At 55.0% G+C, this 16,427-nt stretch overlaps 1 protein-coding gene across 5 annotated transcripts in view; it reads left to right on the top strand.

Moving 5' to 3' along the window:
• Positions 1 to 16,021, top strand: part of KIAA0513 (uncharacterized protein KIAA0513 homolog) — a 60,811-nt gene extending 44,790 nt beyond the window's left edge. For 3 of the 5 annotated variants that reach the window (XM_038538129.1, XM_038538131.1, XM_038538130.1), the window contains 9 exons: positions 893 to 963; positions 2,593 to 2,797; positions 3,668 to 3,708; positions 4,240 to 4,318; positions 6,217 to 6,294; positions 7,510 to 7,539; positions 10,579 to 10,659; positions 11,180 to 11,274; positions 12,787 to 16,021. In XM_038538129.1, the coding sequence (XP_038394057.1) occupies positions 893 to 963; positions 2,593 to 2,797; positions 3,668 to 3,708; positions 4,240 to 4,318; positions 6,217 to 6,294; positions 7,510 to 7,539; positions 10,579 to 10,659; positions 11,180 to 11,274; positions 12,787 to 12,836 (730 nt within the window). In that variant the 3' untranslated portion in view covers positions 12,837 to 16,021. Of the gene's footprint in view, positions 1 to 892; positions 964 to 2,592; positions 2,798 to 3,667; positions 3,709 to 4,239; positions 4,323 to 6,216; positions 6,295 to 7,509; positions 7,540 to 10,578; positions 10,660 to 11,179; positions 11,275 to 12,786 lie in introns of those variants that run through there. The other 2 variants (XM_038538132.1, XM_038538133.1) reach the window with 2 other exon arrangements.
• The last annotated feature ends 406 nt before the right edge of the window (positions 16,022 to 16,427 follow it).

Raw genomic sequence — 16,427 nt, 5'->3', positions numbered from 1 at the left:
TGGTCCTTGGATTATTCCTCCTCATTGTCTCCTCTGGTTTCTGGTGCTGCAGTGGGCAACAGTGTCGCATTTGCAGCTGTCACAGTGCACATTTCTAGGGGCAGGCAGGCCCCCTGTTTGAAGATTCCCCCCTCTTTTTTGTTTGCTAAGCTGACTGGATCTGTGTGTAGCTCATAAACCTTAGTGTAGTAAGTATAATATAGTAATTATAATCCTTTACATTTGTGGAACATTTTTTGGTATATAAAAGGTTCTTGTGTTTAACAATTTAATTTGATTTTCGGCAAGTGATATAGGGTAGGTATTCATATTCCCAGTGGTTCTCCAAGTGCTCTCCCTGAGCCCAGGAGCATTAGAACATCAGCTTCACAAGGCAGTTTGTTAGAAATGCACATTCTTTTTAGGTCCTAGCCCAGAAACACTGAACCAGATTCTGGGGGTGGGCCCAGCAGGTGGGCTACTCTCAGGGCGATTCTAATGTAACTCAAGTCTGAAAACCACTGACTAGTATACCCTCGAACTCACTGCTAATTCCTAAGAATTAGGGGTTGGAGGGCCACTTGGCCTGGGGCCTGACTTCCAGTCCTGGCGCTGCTCCTGTGTATAGGATTGAGCTTCCTGAGCCTTGCTGTTCCACTTTGAAAGGGAGAGGAGGCCAGGCTAATAGACCAAGATCTCCTTCCTGCCCAGGATCAGACCAATCCCCAGCTGTGTGCCTATGGGCACTTCATCCAATTGGAGATTCTTTTTTGTTGCTTCTACATAGCATCTGGGGAGTGAAGTATTAATGTGGACATATTTATAAAATTCTTAGGTTTTGCTTCATGAACTTGCACTGATAAAATTGGGTAAAATGATTCTTTAGCTAGTCGAGCCTTACTTGTCATTTTAGGTGTCATCAGATGGACGACTTTGGGCCTGCCAAGAACCTCATGACCATGTGCTTCACCTATTATCACATCGGTAAGGCTACGGACACAGCCTCTGTGGAGGGAAAACATGGAAACTCAAGACTTGTCACTTTATAACGTGGCATCAAGTGAGGATTTCTTTCCCACTAGCAGCAAAGTTGTGAGGCTTCCAGAAAGCAACAGAACCTGAGGTTAGGGTGGGATGAGCAAGGAGTAAGGTTCCTGAAACAGGAGGAAAAGAGGTAGTCCACACTGTGGGTCATGAAGTTGCCTATCCATGGTAGGAAGGAAAGCACCCAGTGCCTAGATGAGAGGCTAAGTTCATTTGGTGGGAGATTCCATGGCAGACTCAGGGATTGCTGGATGTGAGAACATTCTTTCATGTTTTAGCAAAATACGACATTGGGTTGGTTACTGGAGAGAATGGGAGGATCAATATAGGGCCTTGGGGTGGAACGCGTCCCTGGGTGTGGGTTGGTGATGCTCTTATGAAGAGTACAGATTGTTCTTTATTCTGATGCCTGACAGTTCTTCTGGCTCGTTGTGTTGGAACTTTCTGGTAATGGGAACTTGAGGGCTCCCTGTGTGAAGTTCCTTGGGTGTGACAGCAGGGACTCATTCAGGCCGCTGTGAGCGAAGGCTGCTGGGGGCCTGCATGTGGTCTGGAGCTGGGTCAGGGCAGCAGTAAGCATGGCCTCCCTTCCCACCTTTCTCAGGATGCACAGTTCTGTTCTGATGCTATAACCCTGAGTCCTCTGCAGTTTGGCTTTGTACTCCCCCTACTTCCAAGTGCCTGTCCTCTCCATGCCTCAGTTCTGCTGGTGACAGCTGATCAGACTGCCTTAGCTCCAGGCCAGGCCACCACTAGGCAGGTCCTTCATGCTAGGCCTTTGGGTCAAATGGGAACTTCTCGTCCACACTGTGCTGCTCCTTCTCAAAGAGCTGCTCAAGTGGCTGCTGCTTGTCTGCATCACATCTGTGCAGTTGCTTACATTAGTAGGGGACACTCAGCACCTTGACCTTTAGGAGCACTTTGATGAGCAGGGGCCACCCTGACCCGCAGGAGAGCCTTTGGCCCTCAGGGGGCACCCTGGCCTGTGGGAGACCCTTAGACCCTCAGGAGACCCTCTGCCCAGCAGGGGGCGCCCTGACCTGCAGGAAACCCTGACCTGTGGGGGCACCCTGACTGGCAGGAGAGCCTCTGACCTGTAGGGGCCACCCTGACCAGCAGGAGAGCCTTTGGCCGTGCTGTCTTCCCTTCCCTCCCCCCTCCCCAGGGATGCCCACTCCTGCCTGGGCCAGTGTCAGGCCCACAGCAGGGCCCGGAGCCTCTCTTGAGTCCACCTGCCTCCTCCCAGCACAGGGAGAGGTTCTTGGGCCACCTGTAATCCTTGGCCTCCTCCAGCACAGCGTAGCTCTGTGTGTGCCTTGCTCCCCACCTTCAGGTCGCTGAGCTCCTTCAGGGCTGGTCCTCCCGTTTCCTCTGCAGTCTGGGTGCCCTGGCTAACATCTTGTATGCAGTGGGTGCTTAGCTGTGGCCCTGAGAGGCCCGGCCTGCCACCTTCCCCTGGCATCTTGGGGCCTCTACTTGTCGCCCCTGCCACCAGGGGTCCTGGCACCCTGTTGTTCCTGCTAAGCTGTGCGGTGCCATTCCTGCTACCTCCCACCTTCATCCCCTCAGGTAAGCCGCTCCTGCTACCCATGGAGTCCAAGGAGAAGCCTGCAGGGAGCATCGACTCCTACCTGAAATCCGCCAACAGCTGGCTGGCAGAGAAGAAGGACATCGCTGAGCGGCTGCTGAAGAACACGGCCAGGACAGAGAATGTCAAGGGCTTCTTTGGGGGGCTGGAGACCAAGCTGAAGGGACCCCTGGCCAAGAAGCACGAGTAAGTGTGTCACTAGGAGGGCTATGGCGAGGGCCAGGCATGACGTGGGCAGAGGCCACGTGCAGAGGCAGTGATAGGGCGGCTCTGACCTGGCAATGGAGGGGTCTGTGCGGCCGCCCTGGGTAACTTTAGGGTCCTGCTAGCCGCTCCTGGGAAGCACAGCTGCCGGCCCCACTTGACTCCCCACCCTCCACACAGAGTTTTCTGTGGTTTGCAAATGCCATTGGATTGGCTGACAGGCAGGGGTGTCCCTGGGGATCAGGGTTTTCTAGGACTGATGGGGAGCATGTCGAAACTGCCAGCGAGCAGGAGGGGACTTGCAAGCCCTCTTGCCCCCTTCCTCCTGGAAGTGTGGTGAGAGCCAGTGTGAACGGAACCGGGTAGGCAGGGGATGGACTCCCATCCCCCAGGACAGCCATTCTGTAGCAGGAGCTCAGGAGCCTTCTGGGACTGGGCGCTTGGGAACGGGTTGTTGAAGTGAAGACTTCCCAAGAAAGGGGCATGTCAACAAGAGGGTACTCCGGGCTCCCAGTGTCTGCGCCATGCCCACTGCAGTCCCCACAGTCCCCTCTCATGGTGGGTTACAGCCAGGTGACTTGGAAGATTCCTTCTGTGGTCCAGACAGTTTGGGATGCAGAGAAAATGATGCACAGAAGCCTACATGCCACATCTCCTTAATTCTGGTAGATGGACAATTGGCAAATGTAGCATTGACTTAATAGCATCTTTTCAGAGAAAACCACATTAAATGTCCCCATTACGAAAAGACATAATCATGCTTCAGCCAGGTAGACCGGTTCCTTTGAGCTGAGAAAATGTGTAGGGGGGTCATTTTGTCACTGCTGTGGTGTTCCCCCCCCCCCCCCCCAGGGAGGATGAGAACAAGCCCAAGGAGAAACCACAGAAGACCGGTGAGTGCCTCCCAGTGCTCCCCGGGCCCAGCAGGTGCCCAGCTGCGGCCACAACAGTGCCCCTGGTCCTATACCCAGGCCCCCGTGGGGTCTTCAGTCAGCCCCCCAGGAACTGGCCCCTGACCATCTGTGGCGCGAGATGCCACCGTGGATGACTCCTGACGTCATTCCGCTGTGGCCTCTGCTCACCTGTTGAATTTCTGGGGGAAATATCTTCTCTGGGGAGAGGATTCAAGGACTAAATTCTACATCCCAGGGAAGTGAAGGAAAGTATTGCTGGGGCTGGGAGAGCTGTGCCAGGGACCCCTCCTTCAGGAGAAGTCCCCACCGCCAGGGGGCAGGAGCATTATTCCTGGCTGTGGGCGGCAGAAAAGGAATCTTGAAAAAAAAACAAAGAAAAGCAATCTTAGAATTTCCACTGTGTTCCTATAACCACTGGGGAGAAGCAGTGCTGCCTGGAGGGATGCTGAGGGGTCTGCCAGCAGGGGGGTACAACCGGAGCGACGGTCTGTCTTTGTCGCCTGCCTACAGTGACCATGTGCAGCCCGGAGGAAGAAAGGAAAGGGGAGAAGGTCTACCTGTACACACACCTGAAGCAGCAGCCCATCTGGTAAGGCCGGCCTCGCACCTATGGGGCCATGGCTCCTGACATCTCCATCTCTGTCAGAAACGGAGCTTGCTCTGCCCACCAGGGTAACCAGAATAGAAAAGGTGAACCATGGCAGGTGTTGGGGAGGATGTGGAAAAATTGGGACCCTCATACATTGCCGATGGGGATGGAAAGAGGGCAGCAGCCACACACAACAGTCTGGTGGTTCCCCAAAATGTTAGTGGAGAGTTACCCTGTGATCCAGCAGCTCCGCTCCTAGCTAGGTGCTCAAGAGAACTGAGAACAGGTACCCAAGCAAAAACCGATGCATGTAGGTTCCTAATAGCCAAAAGCTGAAAAGAACCTGAATGTCCACAGGCATGGACACGTGATGCATGGACACATAAAATGTGGTATAACCATGCCACACAGTACCCTTCAGCCACGTGAGGGAATGAGACCCTGACCGATGAGTCATGGGTGAGCCTGGAAAACATTTTGCTGAGTGAAAAAACTAGACACGAAAGACCACAATGGTGTATGATGCCATTTAGATGAATCGTTCAGGATAGGTTCGTCCCTAGAGACAGAATAGCTGAGTGCTTGTGGGGCGCTGAGGGAACCAGGGAATGGGGAGGGACTCTTCATGGGGCTTCTTCATGGGGGGATGAAAATGTTTTGGAAGTAGATGGTGGTCACGCTTGCACAACTCTGAATATACTAAAAACCACTGAATCGTATACTTTAAAAGACTGAGTTGATGGTACATGAATTATATCCCAACAAAGCTGTTTTATATGAATGTATAGGAATGAAGGTCATGAGTAAATGAGGGACGGGTGGTCAGGAGACCTTTGCCCTCAATCTCACTCTGTGAATGACCATTTGTGCTGTTTAGGCTTGTGAAGCATCCCCATCACCGTGTTGTGTTCACTCCCAAGTGGGCAGAGAGCTGGCACCTGCAGCCCCAAGGGTGTCAGATATGCCCCTCCCTCGAAGGCCACAGTACGGCCCTTGGAGAACTTGGCTACAGGAAGGGCAGAGCGGGAGTGTGGCCAGGGCGGCCCAGGCGGGGCTGTCCCTAAGCCTGTGTCTGTATGGAGGCTGAGCTGCACCAGGTTCAGCAGAAGCCGGGAGAAGCTACCAGCCGTGTCACCCCTGTCTAGGGCTTCACCTTGGGCCTCCTGGACTGTGACTTGGCCACTGTCTTATCACCTCCCAAAGGGCTTGGCACACTCTTTCTTGAGGGCCCCAGTGATAAAAACTTTCGGCTTTCTGGGCAAGTGCTCAGCTCTGCCTGTGCAAAAGCCACTGTGGACAGTGTGAATGGGTGCGGCTGTGTTCCCGTAAACCCCGGTGTACACAGGCAGCAGGCTGGGTTTAGCCCACGCACCCTGTGTAGTTTACAGACCCATGAATTTAAGAATAATGTCTCTTACTTGTGTATCTATGAACGTGTTTGTTTTCTGCATTGTGTCTGTCTGTGCCAGGTTCCCATTTATGTTACTAGACCCTGTTCTGAGGCAGCAGGTGTCCCCAAACCTCTGGCTTCCTCTGGGAGGCCCAGTGGGGGTGGAGAAGCAGAAGATGGCCTTCATCCACGTCCCAGAGGAGGTGGCTTCAGCTTTGACCAGATGGAGGCGGGACTTAGCCACCTGGCCTCCGTCGTCCTGCCCCCACGTCACTCATGTTGTACCTTCATCCCAGAAGAGATGTGACCCTTGGCCGGGAGCCAGGGAACTGCCTTGGTTTAGGACAAAGGCACATGCTCGTTTTTCTCTTCTCTACTCTGCCTCTCTGCAACTTGTCCGAAAGCCCTATAGATGTGGTGGGAATCCGTGCGCCCTATCCCTCCAGTGTGCTGAGACCTGCCTCCCCGCCCTCCCTGGAGAGGACTGACACCCGCCTCTGTCCCACAGGCACACGCTGAGGTTCTGGAACGCGGCTTTCTTTGACGCTGTCCACTATGAGAGGAGAAAGCGGTCTCCCACCACCAGGTAGGAGCAGCGTCTGGGCCCGCCTTGCCTCGGGGAAGAGGACCGGGGAGTGGCTTTATTTTCTGGTTTCTGCAGAGAAGAGCAGAAGGACGGCTGGGTTAGTGCGTCCATGTCTTCTTCAGCACCTTCTGACCCCGGTGCCTGGCGCACTGCCTGGAGGGTCCTGGGCACGCATAGCTTCATGGGTGGGGGTCCTCAGCTTGCATGAGCGCTTTCTGTCCTGGCCTCTGGCATGACTTGGCCTGACCCCGCCCCCTACAAAACGCAAACTCCCTCAGAATGAAACCACCAAGAACCCCAAGGAGCCACTCTGCCTATGGCTGTCAGAGATGAGAATCCTGAGCACAAACCATGCCACAGGACTATGGGGCACAGGGCTGGCCGCACCCCCCCCACCCCACCCCCACCCCCCGCAGATTCAGCTCAAGAGAGTGAACGTCTGGGGACATGCGATTGCTACATTCAGCTTACTGCTCTGATCTGCAGCCTGAGATCCTGCCAGCCTCCCCGAGGGTGGTCTTGCCATATCAGAAGACCCCCTTTGTAAACTGTCACACAAAGCACAGTGTGGCAGTGAGGTCTGGTGGTCCTTCCCGCTCTGGTCATGGCGAGCCAGGGTTGCTGCCTGCTGTGTCTAGCTGCCAGGCAGGAAAGGGCAGCAGCCCTCCCAGTCCTGGGCCCCCTAATTGGCACCCCCTCCCAGTCATGGGACCTTGAAGTCTCTGAGCCTCTCCTTCTCTAATGGGGGGAGACCCCCTCAGCCTTTCCCCCTGGCAGGAGACAGCAGGTGCCTGCTGTGTATGGCCGGTCCATAGGGCTGGGGGGAACTGAAGTGCAGTCCTTCCATTGGGGTGGGGGGGCAGCTGCACCCCAGCAGGGCGGGACGGCCTGCATCTCCTGAGGGAGGCAGAGGGAGCACACAGAGGGGAAGATGCTGAACCAGTCCCGGGGATTCTACTGAGAGAATCCCACACTCTGCCAGGAAACCAGACTGAAGGAGCGCTTAGATGCTTGTAGGCGAATGGGGTTTCCTCCTGCTGCTTCTGTAGCTGTCGGGCTCCTAGCAGATAAATGGTCTCGAGTACCCCGTCTCTCTCCGTCTCTCTGTTTCTGCCTGTAATAATGCTCCTCTCTCGCTGTTCTCTTTTTTCCATCCACATATCTTGCATGACTTTGACATGTTCCTCTGTTTACCTGTTTCTGCTGCCGCTCCAGAGGGGATGCTGGAGAGGAGGAGAAGAAGAGGTGTGTGTCCACGTGACTTTGTTGATGTTACAGTGCCGGGGGTCCCCGCCAGGGCCACCTCAGGGCGGGAGCCGTGCACTAGCTGCTGCAGGGGCAGAGCCCAGACACTGGGGCAGGCCCCTCGCTGGGACAGGCTGGTGATGGGTGGGGGCTCACCGAGGACAGAGCACCAGGAACAGGAAGCAAATAGGGCATCCAAGACTCTGCAAGGCCCAGTGTGAGTTCAGAGAGCAAGCAGCAGAGTCCGATGTTGAGCAACTCAAGCCTTCCCCTGGCTGCTCTGGCCCCTCCTAGGCAGGCCCCCAACCCACCCCCTTGACTTTACCCTTGGTAATCCCGTCGCAGCCTGGAGCCGTGGGTGGGTACAGAGGATCTGCCTCTCTGCAGCCAGGCGCAGAGGTGAGCAGGGGTCTGGCAGGCCCTCCCCTGCCCCAGCCAGGCTTGGGAAGGGGTCCCCTCCCTCCCAGCCACTGTGTGGTAGGGAGCCTGTGTGTGCGTGTATGTGTGAGGGGGAGGGTCCCCTGAAGAGAACAGCCTAGAACGGGGCTGGCTTGTTTTTTCCAGCCCACGGTGGAGTCCAACCCTAATCGTTCGACCTTCGTATTTGTTAGATATCTTTTGTAATATATTTTTGGAGTTAAGGACCTGCCTATTCAAAATACAGTTTCTGATACAAGGATTGTTTCTTCGCTGGACGTTTCCCAAAGCACGCTTCCTTTAATCAGTGATGTATTTTTAGTGCTTATTGTTTATGAGAAATCTTGCTTCTTATGCAGTGTTATTATGGCTATAAAAGGAGCATGTAGGCATAATGGACACCCCCCCCCCTTAGTACAAAGCCCCCGCGTCCCCACAGTCTCTCTGGGTGGGAGTGTGACTCACCGCGGCCTCCCAGGGGCAGGGTTGCTTAGCACCTCTGCTGAGGCACAGAACTGGAGCATCGCAGCCGCCTCTGAGCCCACCAGGAGGCACCGGCCCTGGGGCCACATGGGCTATGCCACCCAGAGCAGACGTGGTCTGACCACATCTTGGACCTGCCCCCCACCCAGACACCCACACATGCCCTGGGCCTCACCTGGAAGAAGAGCATGTGTTCTCTTCGTGCGGTGGGAGGGTGGGCTCTGGGTCCCCGGGGAGCCACATGCCTCCAGCATCACATCTCCTCTATAGTAAACTCAGCCGATGATGCTCAGAGGCAGAAAGGCTTCCACTTCCAAAGGCATCTGTGGTCCACATCTGGATTCCCAGTGTGGCAGTTTTGACACAATGTCCTGCCCTCTGTGGCACTAGACCTTGACCGGGATTGGATGTTGATCTCAGTTTTAGGGAATTGATTTGATTGCAGACAGCACCTGATCCTCTGATTGCTAATGACCTTGCATCTCTTTCTTCAGAGGTCAGGTTAAATGCCCCAGTTCTAGTCCTTGCCACAGCAAACAGAATGACTTTCTCATCCAGGTCAGGAGGGTCAGGCTGTTGGGTCATCCTACATGATGTGGGGTTGTGCACTGCACAACCTATGAAACTGTACACTGCAGGCCTGATGTGGTATGAGGATTGATGTGCCTGGATGATCCTGAGGGTAACCGTGGGGGGAACGAGGGATGGGATGAGCATCATGCCTAGAAGCATATCTGAGTATCTTCACGGTATCCTGTTATCGGCGAGAGGAGGCTGGGAGTGACACCTGCCCTCACGGCTATCATGCTCCTGACGTCCTGCGGCCTCCTGCTAAGCCATGGCCACTTGAGTGGCCCTGGGCCTGAGGGTGGGGAGGAGTTAAGATTTGCTGTTCTTGGTTCTCTCTTCCTTTGGCTTCTCCATTGCCCCTACCCCTCACCCCCTCACTCTCTCACTCCGCCTCTCCTCTCCCTCGTCTTTTCTCTCTCTCCTAACCTTGTTTCATCAGACTCATCACCCAGAGCTTAGTTATTAAGGGGGAAATGGGCTTACATGAGCATCTCCTCCCTCCACATCTGCATTTGGCCCTGCGGGGAGCTTCTCAGGTAGACACGGAGGCTCTCATCCCCTGAGGGCAGGGCGTGGAGCTGAGCAGAAGCACAATGATCCCTAGTCCACTTGAGACGGGGGTGCTGTGCCAGAGGAGGGGGAGACCGCACCCTGCAGCGAGCTGTTGGAGACGGCTGGCTTTCAGTCAGGACACGGAGCTCATACTCGGAGAGCACCCCCCCCCCCCCCGCCCACGGCCTGTGCACTCACACGTTCCTCCACGGAGAGTGGACAGAGTCAGGCTTCAGAGCCCACCCGTGCGGCCACACACAGGCTGCGCTTCTTTCTCATTGGGGTTTCTGCGCTCTGTGCTAGAGGCTTTGTGGAGTCTTCATGGGGGGGATGGTTCACGGGGGCCTTGGGATCGAGGTCTCATCTGTGTGCTCTGGGAGCTCCGTGGAGCATAAAACTTACCTATGAGGAAGCCGGGCCCGGGACATGCAGCAGAGCCAAGACCCCACCTGGCAGGACGGTGTGGCCCTCAGCACGTCCAACCTCCCCGACACCTTGGGCCTCCCAGCCACGAGAGGCTATGTACACCCCCCACCCCAAAGAGCCAGTGAGGCCTGCAGATGTAGCCCCAGCCTGAGGGCTTCCTGGACGGGTTCTCAGCACCCACTGCCTTGGGATGCCAGCAGGACCCTCTCTGCAGGTCTTTCTGCCTTTCCGATCACACCTGGACCTCCCATCCTGGAACCATAGAGAAGGACATGGCGGGTGGAGTGTTCTTTTCTCCTAGAGAACATTCTGAGCAACTACAAACCACACATCATCTCTGGGTCAGTAGGAAGCGTATCAGCTTTGGGATCTCCTCATCTCAGGAAGGCTGAAGCGATTGAGTTTAGGCAGAGTGTCAGAACCCTGGGCAGGCTTTGCGTAAATGCAGATCAAACAGCTCTGCAGGGGAGGCGCTCCCCACTCCGTGTTAGGGAGGCCACATTGGGTGCCCCCTGTAGATCAGAGCAGGGGGGCAAGAGGCAGGGGACACGATGGCATTCTGGAACCTTCTCCTCTCACCTGTGCTTGCAGGGAGAAGTGGTGCCACATGACCCAGGAGGAGCGCAATGACAGTCTGCGGTTCAATGAGAACATCACCTTCGGGCAGCTGGGGTAAGGGCACGGACGACGACCCTACCTTGGGGGCTCCTGGGGACCCCAACTGAGTGGGGCAGGGTGGGGCCAAGCCTGGGCTTTTCTCCTGCTGGAAGGCCCATTCTCATGGCCAATCACCCACAGAGGGGGAGGCAGGGCAGAGGGGGGCAGTGATGCCCGGATGCGGTGATGAGAGGCCCCCAGAGGAGACGTTCCCACTTGGGGGGGCATTGCAGAGGGGGCTCCGACCCTGACGGTGTCACACATACTTGACACAATGTCATTATAATGTGTATTCTGACACAGCTCAGAAGCCCATTATTACTGATGTTAGACCTGGCTTCTCGTTCCTGATGACCGTGCTTCCTGCCCCCACGCCTGGTGGCGGGCAGTTGTGCCATGAGATGGTGGTTGGCTGACGAGGCTGGTGTTCGTTTTACACTAACAGTTCCAGGCGGGGCTGCATGGGGGGCCCTTGGCTCCCCCCCCCCCCCAGGGAGCAGGAAGGGCGCTAGCTCACGGGTGTCTTTTCCTCCAGCACGTTCACTCACAACATGCTGGCATTCGGGCTGAACAAGAAGCTGTGTAACGACTTCCTGAAAAAGCAGGCCGTGATCGGCAATCTGGATGAAGGTGAGCGGTGGCCAGAGGCGGGCGGGTCTCGGGGTTTAGGAAGCGATGCTCTGCGTTCTGGAATGCCCCACCCTGCTAAAAGGATCACTACTGTTTTAATTAGAAACATGATGTTGAACTATGGGGCAGGTTCACCCCTTCTCTCGTCCCGTCTACCTAAACGCACAGAACACTTGTCATTGTATTTGGAAGTCTGTTTCTGCTAGGTAGCATTTGCCAGGGGTGGGGGATTGGTGAGCTGGGGTGGGAGAGCTTACCAGCCCAGTGTTTATATATGGGGCCAACGGTAAAGATGGAACTGGGTGCTCAGACTCTGATCTTGAAAATGGTCAAGCTCCAACCATGAACTTCCTTCTAAATGTCCACCATATGCCTACCTTTGTTTCTTGAGCCACACAGGTATGAGGGGCAGGGGAGAAGGAGGAGGAGAGGGGTGACGTGAGGTTTTTCTAGAATCTCTAACTTCTTTTTTTTAAAGATTTTATTTATTCATGAGAGAGACAGAGAGAGAGAGAGAGAGAGAGAGAGGCAGAGACGCAGGCAGAGGGAAGGAGGCTCCCTGCAAGGAGCCCAATGTGGGACTTCACCCAGAACCCCTGGATCACGCCATGAGCCGAAAGCAGATACTCAACCACTGAACCACCCAGGCATCCCTAGGATCTCTGACTTCTTTAACAAAAGAGGATACAAAAAAAAAAAAAGAGGATACGTTAATATCCGCACCCCAACCTGCTATTGGAGCCAGCCTTTATGGGACATCCCACCACCTGCTGCAAAACAGTTTTCCTTCATGGCCTAAAAAGTCTTCCACTTAAAAATACATTTGAATTGACACAGTATTCTTTAAAAAAAAAAAAAAAAACTCCATTTGGGGCACCTCAGTGGCCCAGTGGGTTAAGTGGCTGACTCTTGGTTTCAGCTCAGGTCAGGATCTCAGGGTCTTGAGATCAAATCTCTGCATCAGGCTCCGTACTCAGTGGGGAATCTGTTTGAGATTCTCTCTCCCTCTGCTCCTCCCTATCCCTCCTCACGTTCTCTCTCTCTCTCTCTCTCATAGAAATAGTTTTTAAAAGCCCTCCATCCTGCACCAAATTAGAGGGGACCACAGCAGAGTAGCCTCAGGAGGCAGGAGAATGCTCCGTGCTTCCCTGGGAAATAGCAGAATGTTGTCGTCAGCCCCACAGTACCAGTCAAGAACATTGTCCCCTTGCCCCTATGCCCCTGTGCGTAGGACTCGGGCCTAGCTCCCGTGGCACAGTTCATCGACTGGCACTATGCCTTCCCTGGCCTTCACGTCATCTCCATAACCAGATGCATCCCATTTCTGAGAGACCACGTCCAGGTGCCAGGCGTGCAGTGTGCTGGTGGCTAAGGGCTCTGTGTCACTGCAAATCTTCAGAAGCCTGTACTTACCACTCCTGGTGAGGTCCTGCTGAGTGAATGCAAAGAGCAGGACCCACCTGCTGGTGTCGACATCTTTCTTCCAAGAATTAACATCATTTTCCTTTCCAGAGCAATACAAGCTGCTGAGCGACCACATTGAGCAGATGGCCACTGAGTAGGCCGTGGGAGGTTGCCCAGAGTACCCTCCAGGAGGACTGAGGGTGCACACCCCTTTCCTGGGCCAGCGACTGGCTGTCACCCCACCTGATGACCCTGCATGACATCGGCAGCACCCAGAGCCACTCCACGCTGCCCTAGAACTAGCAGTTAGAAGAATCCGGTTGCCTGTCTCCCCACCTCCCTTTTGCCTTGTCTGCTCCCCCTATCTGCGTGCCAAAGGGTCCCTGGGATTACATGGCTAAAACCAAGGTGACTGCCCGTACTCCTGAGTGTCAGGCCTGTGACATAAGACAAAGCAGGAGGAGGAGGAAGGAGAGCAGGGCCGAGGCAGACACAGGGCAGTGCCTGCTGCAGCCTCCTGAGGAGGAGAGAGGGAGAGGGTGGGGTGCACATGGGGATGCAGATGGAGACATCATGAGCTGGCCCACTCCAGAGACATGAGGCAGGCCCTGCTGATAGTCTGGGACATTCTTCTTCAGCAGTGGGATGGAGTAGGGGTACGCCCACAGTCAGCGCCCCCAGGGCAGGCCAGGTCAGTCCGTGGCTTCGGCTGGCTCTGTGCCAGCTCCCCACCCTGAGACAGGAACTGGAGTCACTGAAACTGCTGGGAGGAAGGAGACACTTCCGATTTTAGGGAGGGGAAAGAGCTCGGTGCTGGGGACCTCCTTCCCTGGCTGCAGAAGGGCCCAGTCAGGGGGGTGAGCACCCCGGAGACCTGGCAGGATCTGAGCGGCTGCTTTAGAATCATACCAGCACCGAGGTGTCGGTGTCAGACCACCCGAAATGTGCCTGGTCCACTGACAGCTTCCTTCTGAAGCAGAGAGAGTCCTGCCACTCTCCCTGGGAGTAGCATGGGCTGTCTGCCCCATGAAGCAGCATTGGAAAGAGAAGTTTCTTCAGTAGTTGCAAGGCAACCACCCTTTTTAAAAGCAGACACTGCTGTCCTGTATTTCAAGGAAGACAGGAAAATCTGTCTGTGTGACAGGCAGCCGGGCAGAGGCAGCTTCTGGTGGCACCTGTGTGAGGCTCGTTAGTGGAGCAGCCGTGTGCCCTCCACCCCCGGCAGCCTTGGGAAGGCACCTTCCCCTTCCTCCTTGGCCCACGCAGGCTCTGCAGAAACCCCCTGTCGTCCTGCATCAGGTGCCTGGGAACCCTGGCTTTTCTCCCTCGGTTTGTACCGGGCACCGCTGACCAGCCCCAGGACTGACGTGTGACGGCAAGCATCCAGCATGCAGCTCCCCTGGCGTGAATATTTCCCGTCAGTCTGGTTCCCTCTGCCTTGGCGCCTTGCCCTTGGGCTCTACCTTTCCTGACATCCTCCCCTCCCATTCCCTTCTCTACCTCCTCGCCTCTCGGTCATCACATTATGGTCTCCTCTTGAGCACAACAAACCATGCCTGGTCGTCGCTACCCGGCCAGTGCTGGAGCGCTTTTCCTCATGGGATGCCTCCCTGGAACGTTCCAGAGACGAGCATGCACCAACTGAGCTGTAGCACACGTGTCTTGGTGAGGATGGGAGAGGCGACGTGAAGTGTGGTGTGATCTGAGCGTGCAGCTGTGCAGCTTTGCCAGCCAAAGGCTGGATCCTGAAGCTCTGCTCGTTTTTATGATGGTGTCTTGTACGTGTGTGCACGTGTGTGCATGTTTTGGGGGGGCGGTCAGCCTGTCTGGCAGTGTCACCAAATAAAGCACAGCCGTATTGTTGGGTCAGGTCCCACAAACAGGAGGTCCCCCCAATTCCATGGCCAGTGTTGGGCCCCAGGGTTAGCATATGTATCTACTGAATGCATTTCAAAGAAATAAGGTCAAATTAACAGGTATATGGACCCCTCCTTCAAATAATGCTAAAAGGCTCAGCCATGACCCAGACTCCGTCATGCTCCCCTACCCATCTGTAGAATCAGGGCCACACAGGGGGTCTGTCCGAGACCCCCACTGGGCTCTCCCCTTAGCTGCAGAGTCGTTGGCTTTGTCATTTCTTACTCGTTGGTTGAAATACGTTAGGACTTTACTGTAAGGTGCCCAAAAGACTTATCCTTGTGTATGTGAGGTATTTGTATAGAAGTTTGGTTCTACTTTCTGGAGAGAGCCAAGTGGGTCCTGAGGTCCATTCCCCCAGGGAGGGGCCTGCAAGACCTCGCGGGTTTTGGAAGGAAGCACAGCTGTAACTTCTTTCGGCTTTTTCAAGCACTTTAACTTCAAAAATGACCTTGAGACTTTTATTCCTCCATGTAGGCCTCTTGGAATAGCAGTTAAAGGTGGAAGCAAGGGCCACTTTGGGTTTTCTCCCCTCCCGCTCCTTGTTCTTTTGGATCTGGCTGGGAAGAGCGGGGTTGGTCAGCCGCCGGCTGCTGCCAGAAACGTGAGCCCTCCTCAGAGGGCTTGATGATGGCTTGCCGTCTCCTGGTGGCAGCCTTAGAGTGCCTCTGGCCAGTGTCACCTGGAGGAGTACCAACCCTGGAAAGAAGGCTGGCAGCTTGCTCTGCTATTTCCCTCTGTCCTTGTAACACTGTCTCTTCCCTCAGGGGCCTGGCCGGAGCAGACACAGGACAGTCTCAGAGATCCTAGCATGTGGAGAGGTGCCACCCTGGTGTACACACAGGGACACTTTGGTGTGAAAGCCCCTCTAGCCCTTCCTGTAAACTCAGGAACCAGAGACTCAGTGCAGGAAGGGTCAGATCATATCCTAGAAGAGAGTTTCCCATCCCAGCAGGTAGGGTGTCTGAAGCCGGGAGCTCTGAAGGCTCACCCTGATGCAGTGGCATTTCAGGTTTTCTGCTGCCTGTCCTCTGGGGCTGTGTGAATCACAGTGAGCCAGGACAGCCAGTCCTCTCAAATAAAAAGTTCCCTGCACGGAAAACAGGATGATGTTGAGATGCAGCTTTTGGAGGAGAGGTCAGGGTGGTGCTGAGGGAGACAGGGAAGGAGAATCCCAAGCAGGCCCCACGCCCAGTGCAGAGCCCGACACGGGGCTCCATCTCATGACCCTGAGATCACGACCTGAGCCAAAATCAAGAGTCAGATGCTTAATGGACCGAGCCACCCAGGTGCCCCACGATGCAGTTTGGTATGTGTTGAGCGTTTTTTTTGGTAGATGTGTTAGAGAGGCCACGTTGATATTCAGATTGCATCTGTTGTATGTGTGTGCATGTGTTTAACCAAAGGAAGGAGAACCGGATTCTGATACTCTGAGTTATTTGTACAGTGAAATGGAGTGATCTATGATTTTCCTGTTGCCAAAAAGGGGGGGGGGGATGCTAAGAAGCTCCTACATTACCAAAAGGAGGACCAGAAAGTGCCCATTTCCTGAGTTCTGCACCCAAATTAAAACCTAGGATGTTCAGGTTAGCTGGTGAGACCACCCAGGCAGAGGTGGACAGTTAACTTGTCCCGCGGAGCACCTGGTATTCCAGACTCCTGATGTGGGAAGCGCAGCGTGGATGCCAAGAAGAAGTTTGTGTGAGGCTCCGTCTCGCCCCGGTGACCACACCTGCCAGTCAGGGCCGCAAGCTGAAGGCCTGACCTTCCTGTGCACCGCGGCAGCCTGACGGTTGGCTTGTATTTGGGGAGGATCTAGGTGGACCTGTGAG

The sequence above is a fragment of the Canis lupus genome, chromosome 5 (assembly GCF_011100685.1).
Source record: "Canis lupus familiaris isolate Mischka breed German Shepherd chromosome 5, alternate assembly UU_Cfam_GSD_1.0, whole genome shotgun sequence".
NCBI lineage: Eukaryota > Metazoa > Chordata > Mammalia > Carnivora > Canidae > Canis > Canis lupus.
Note: the sequence above shows the minus strand (reverse complement) of the source record. Positions and strands in the feature narration are given on the sequence as shown.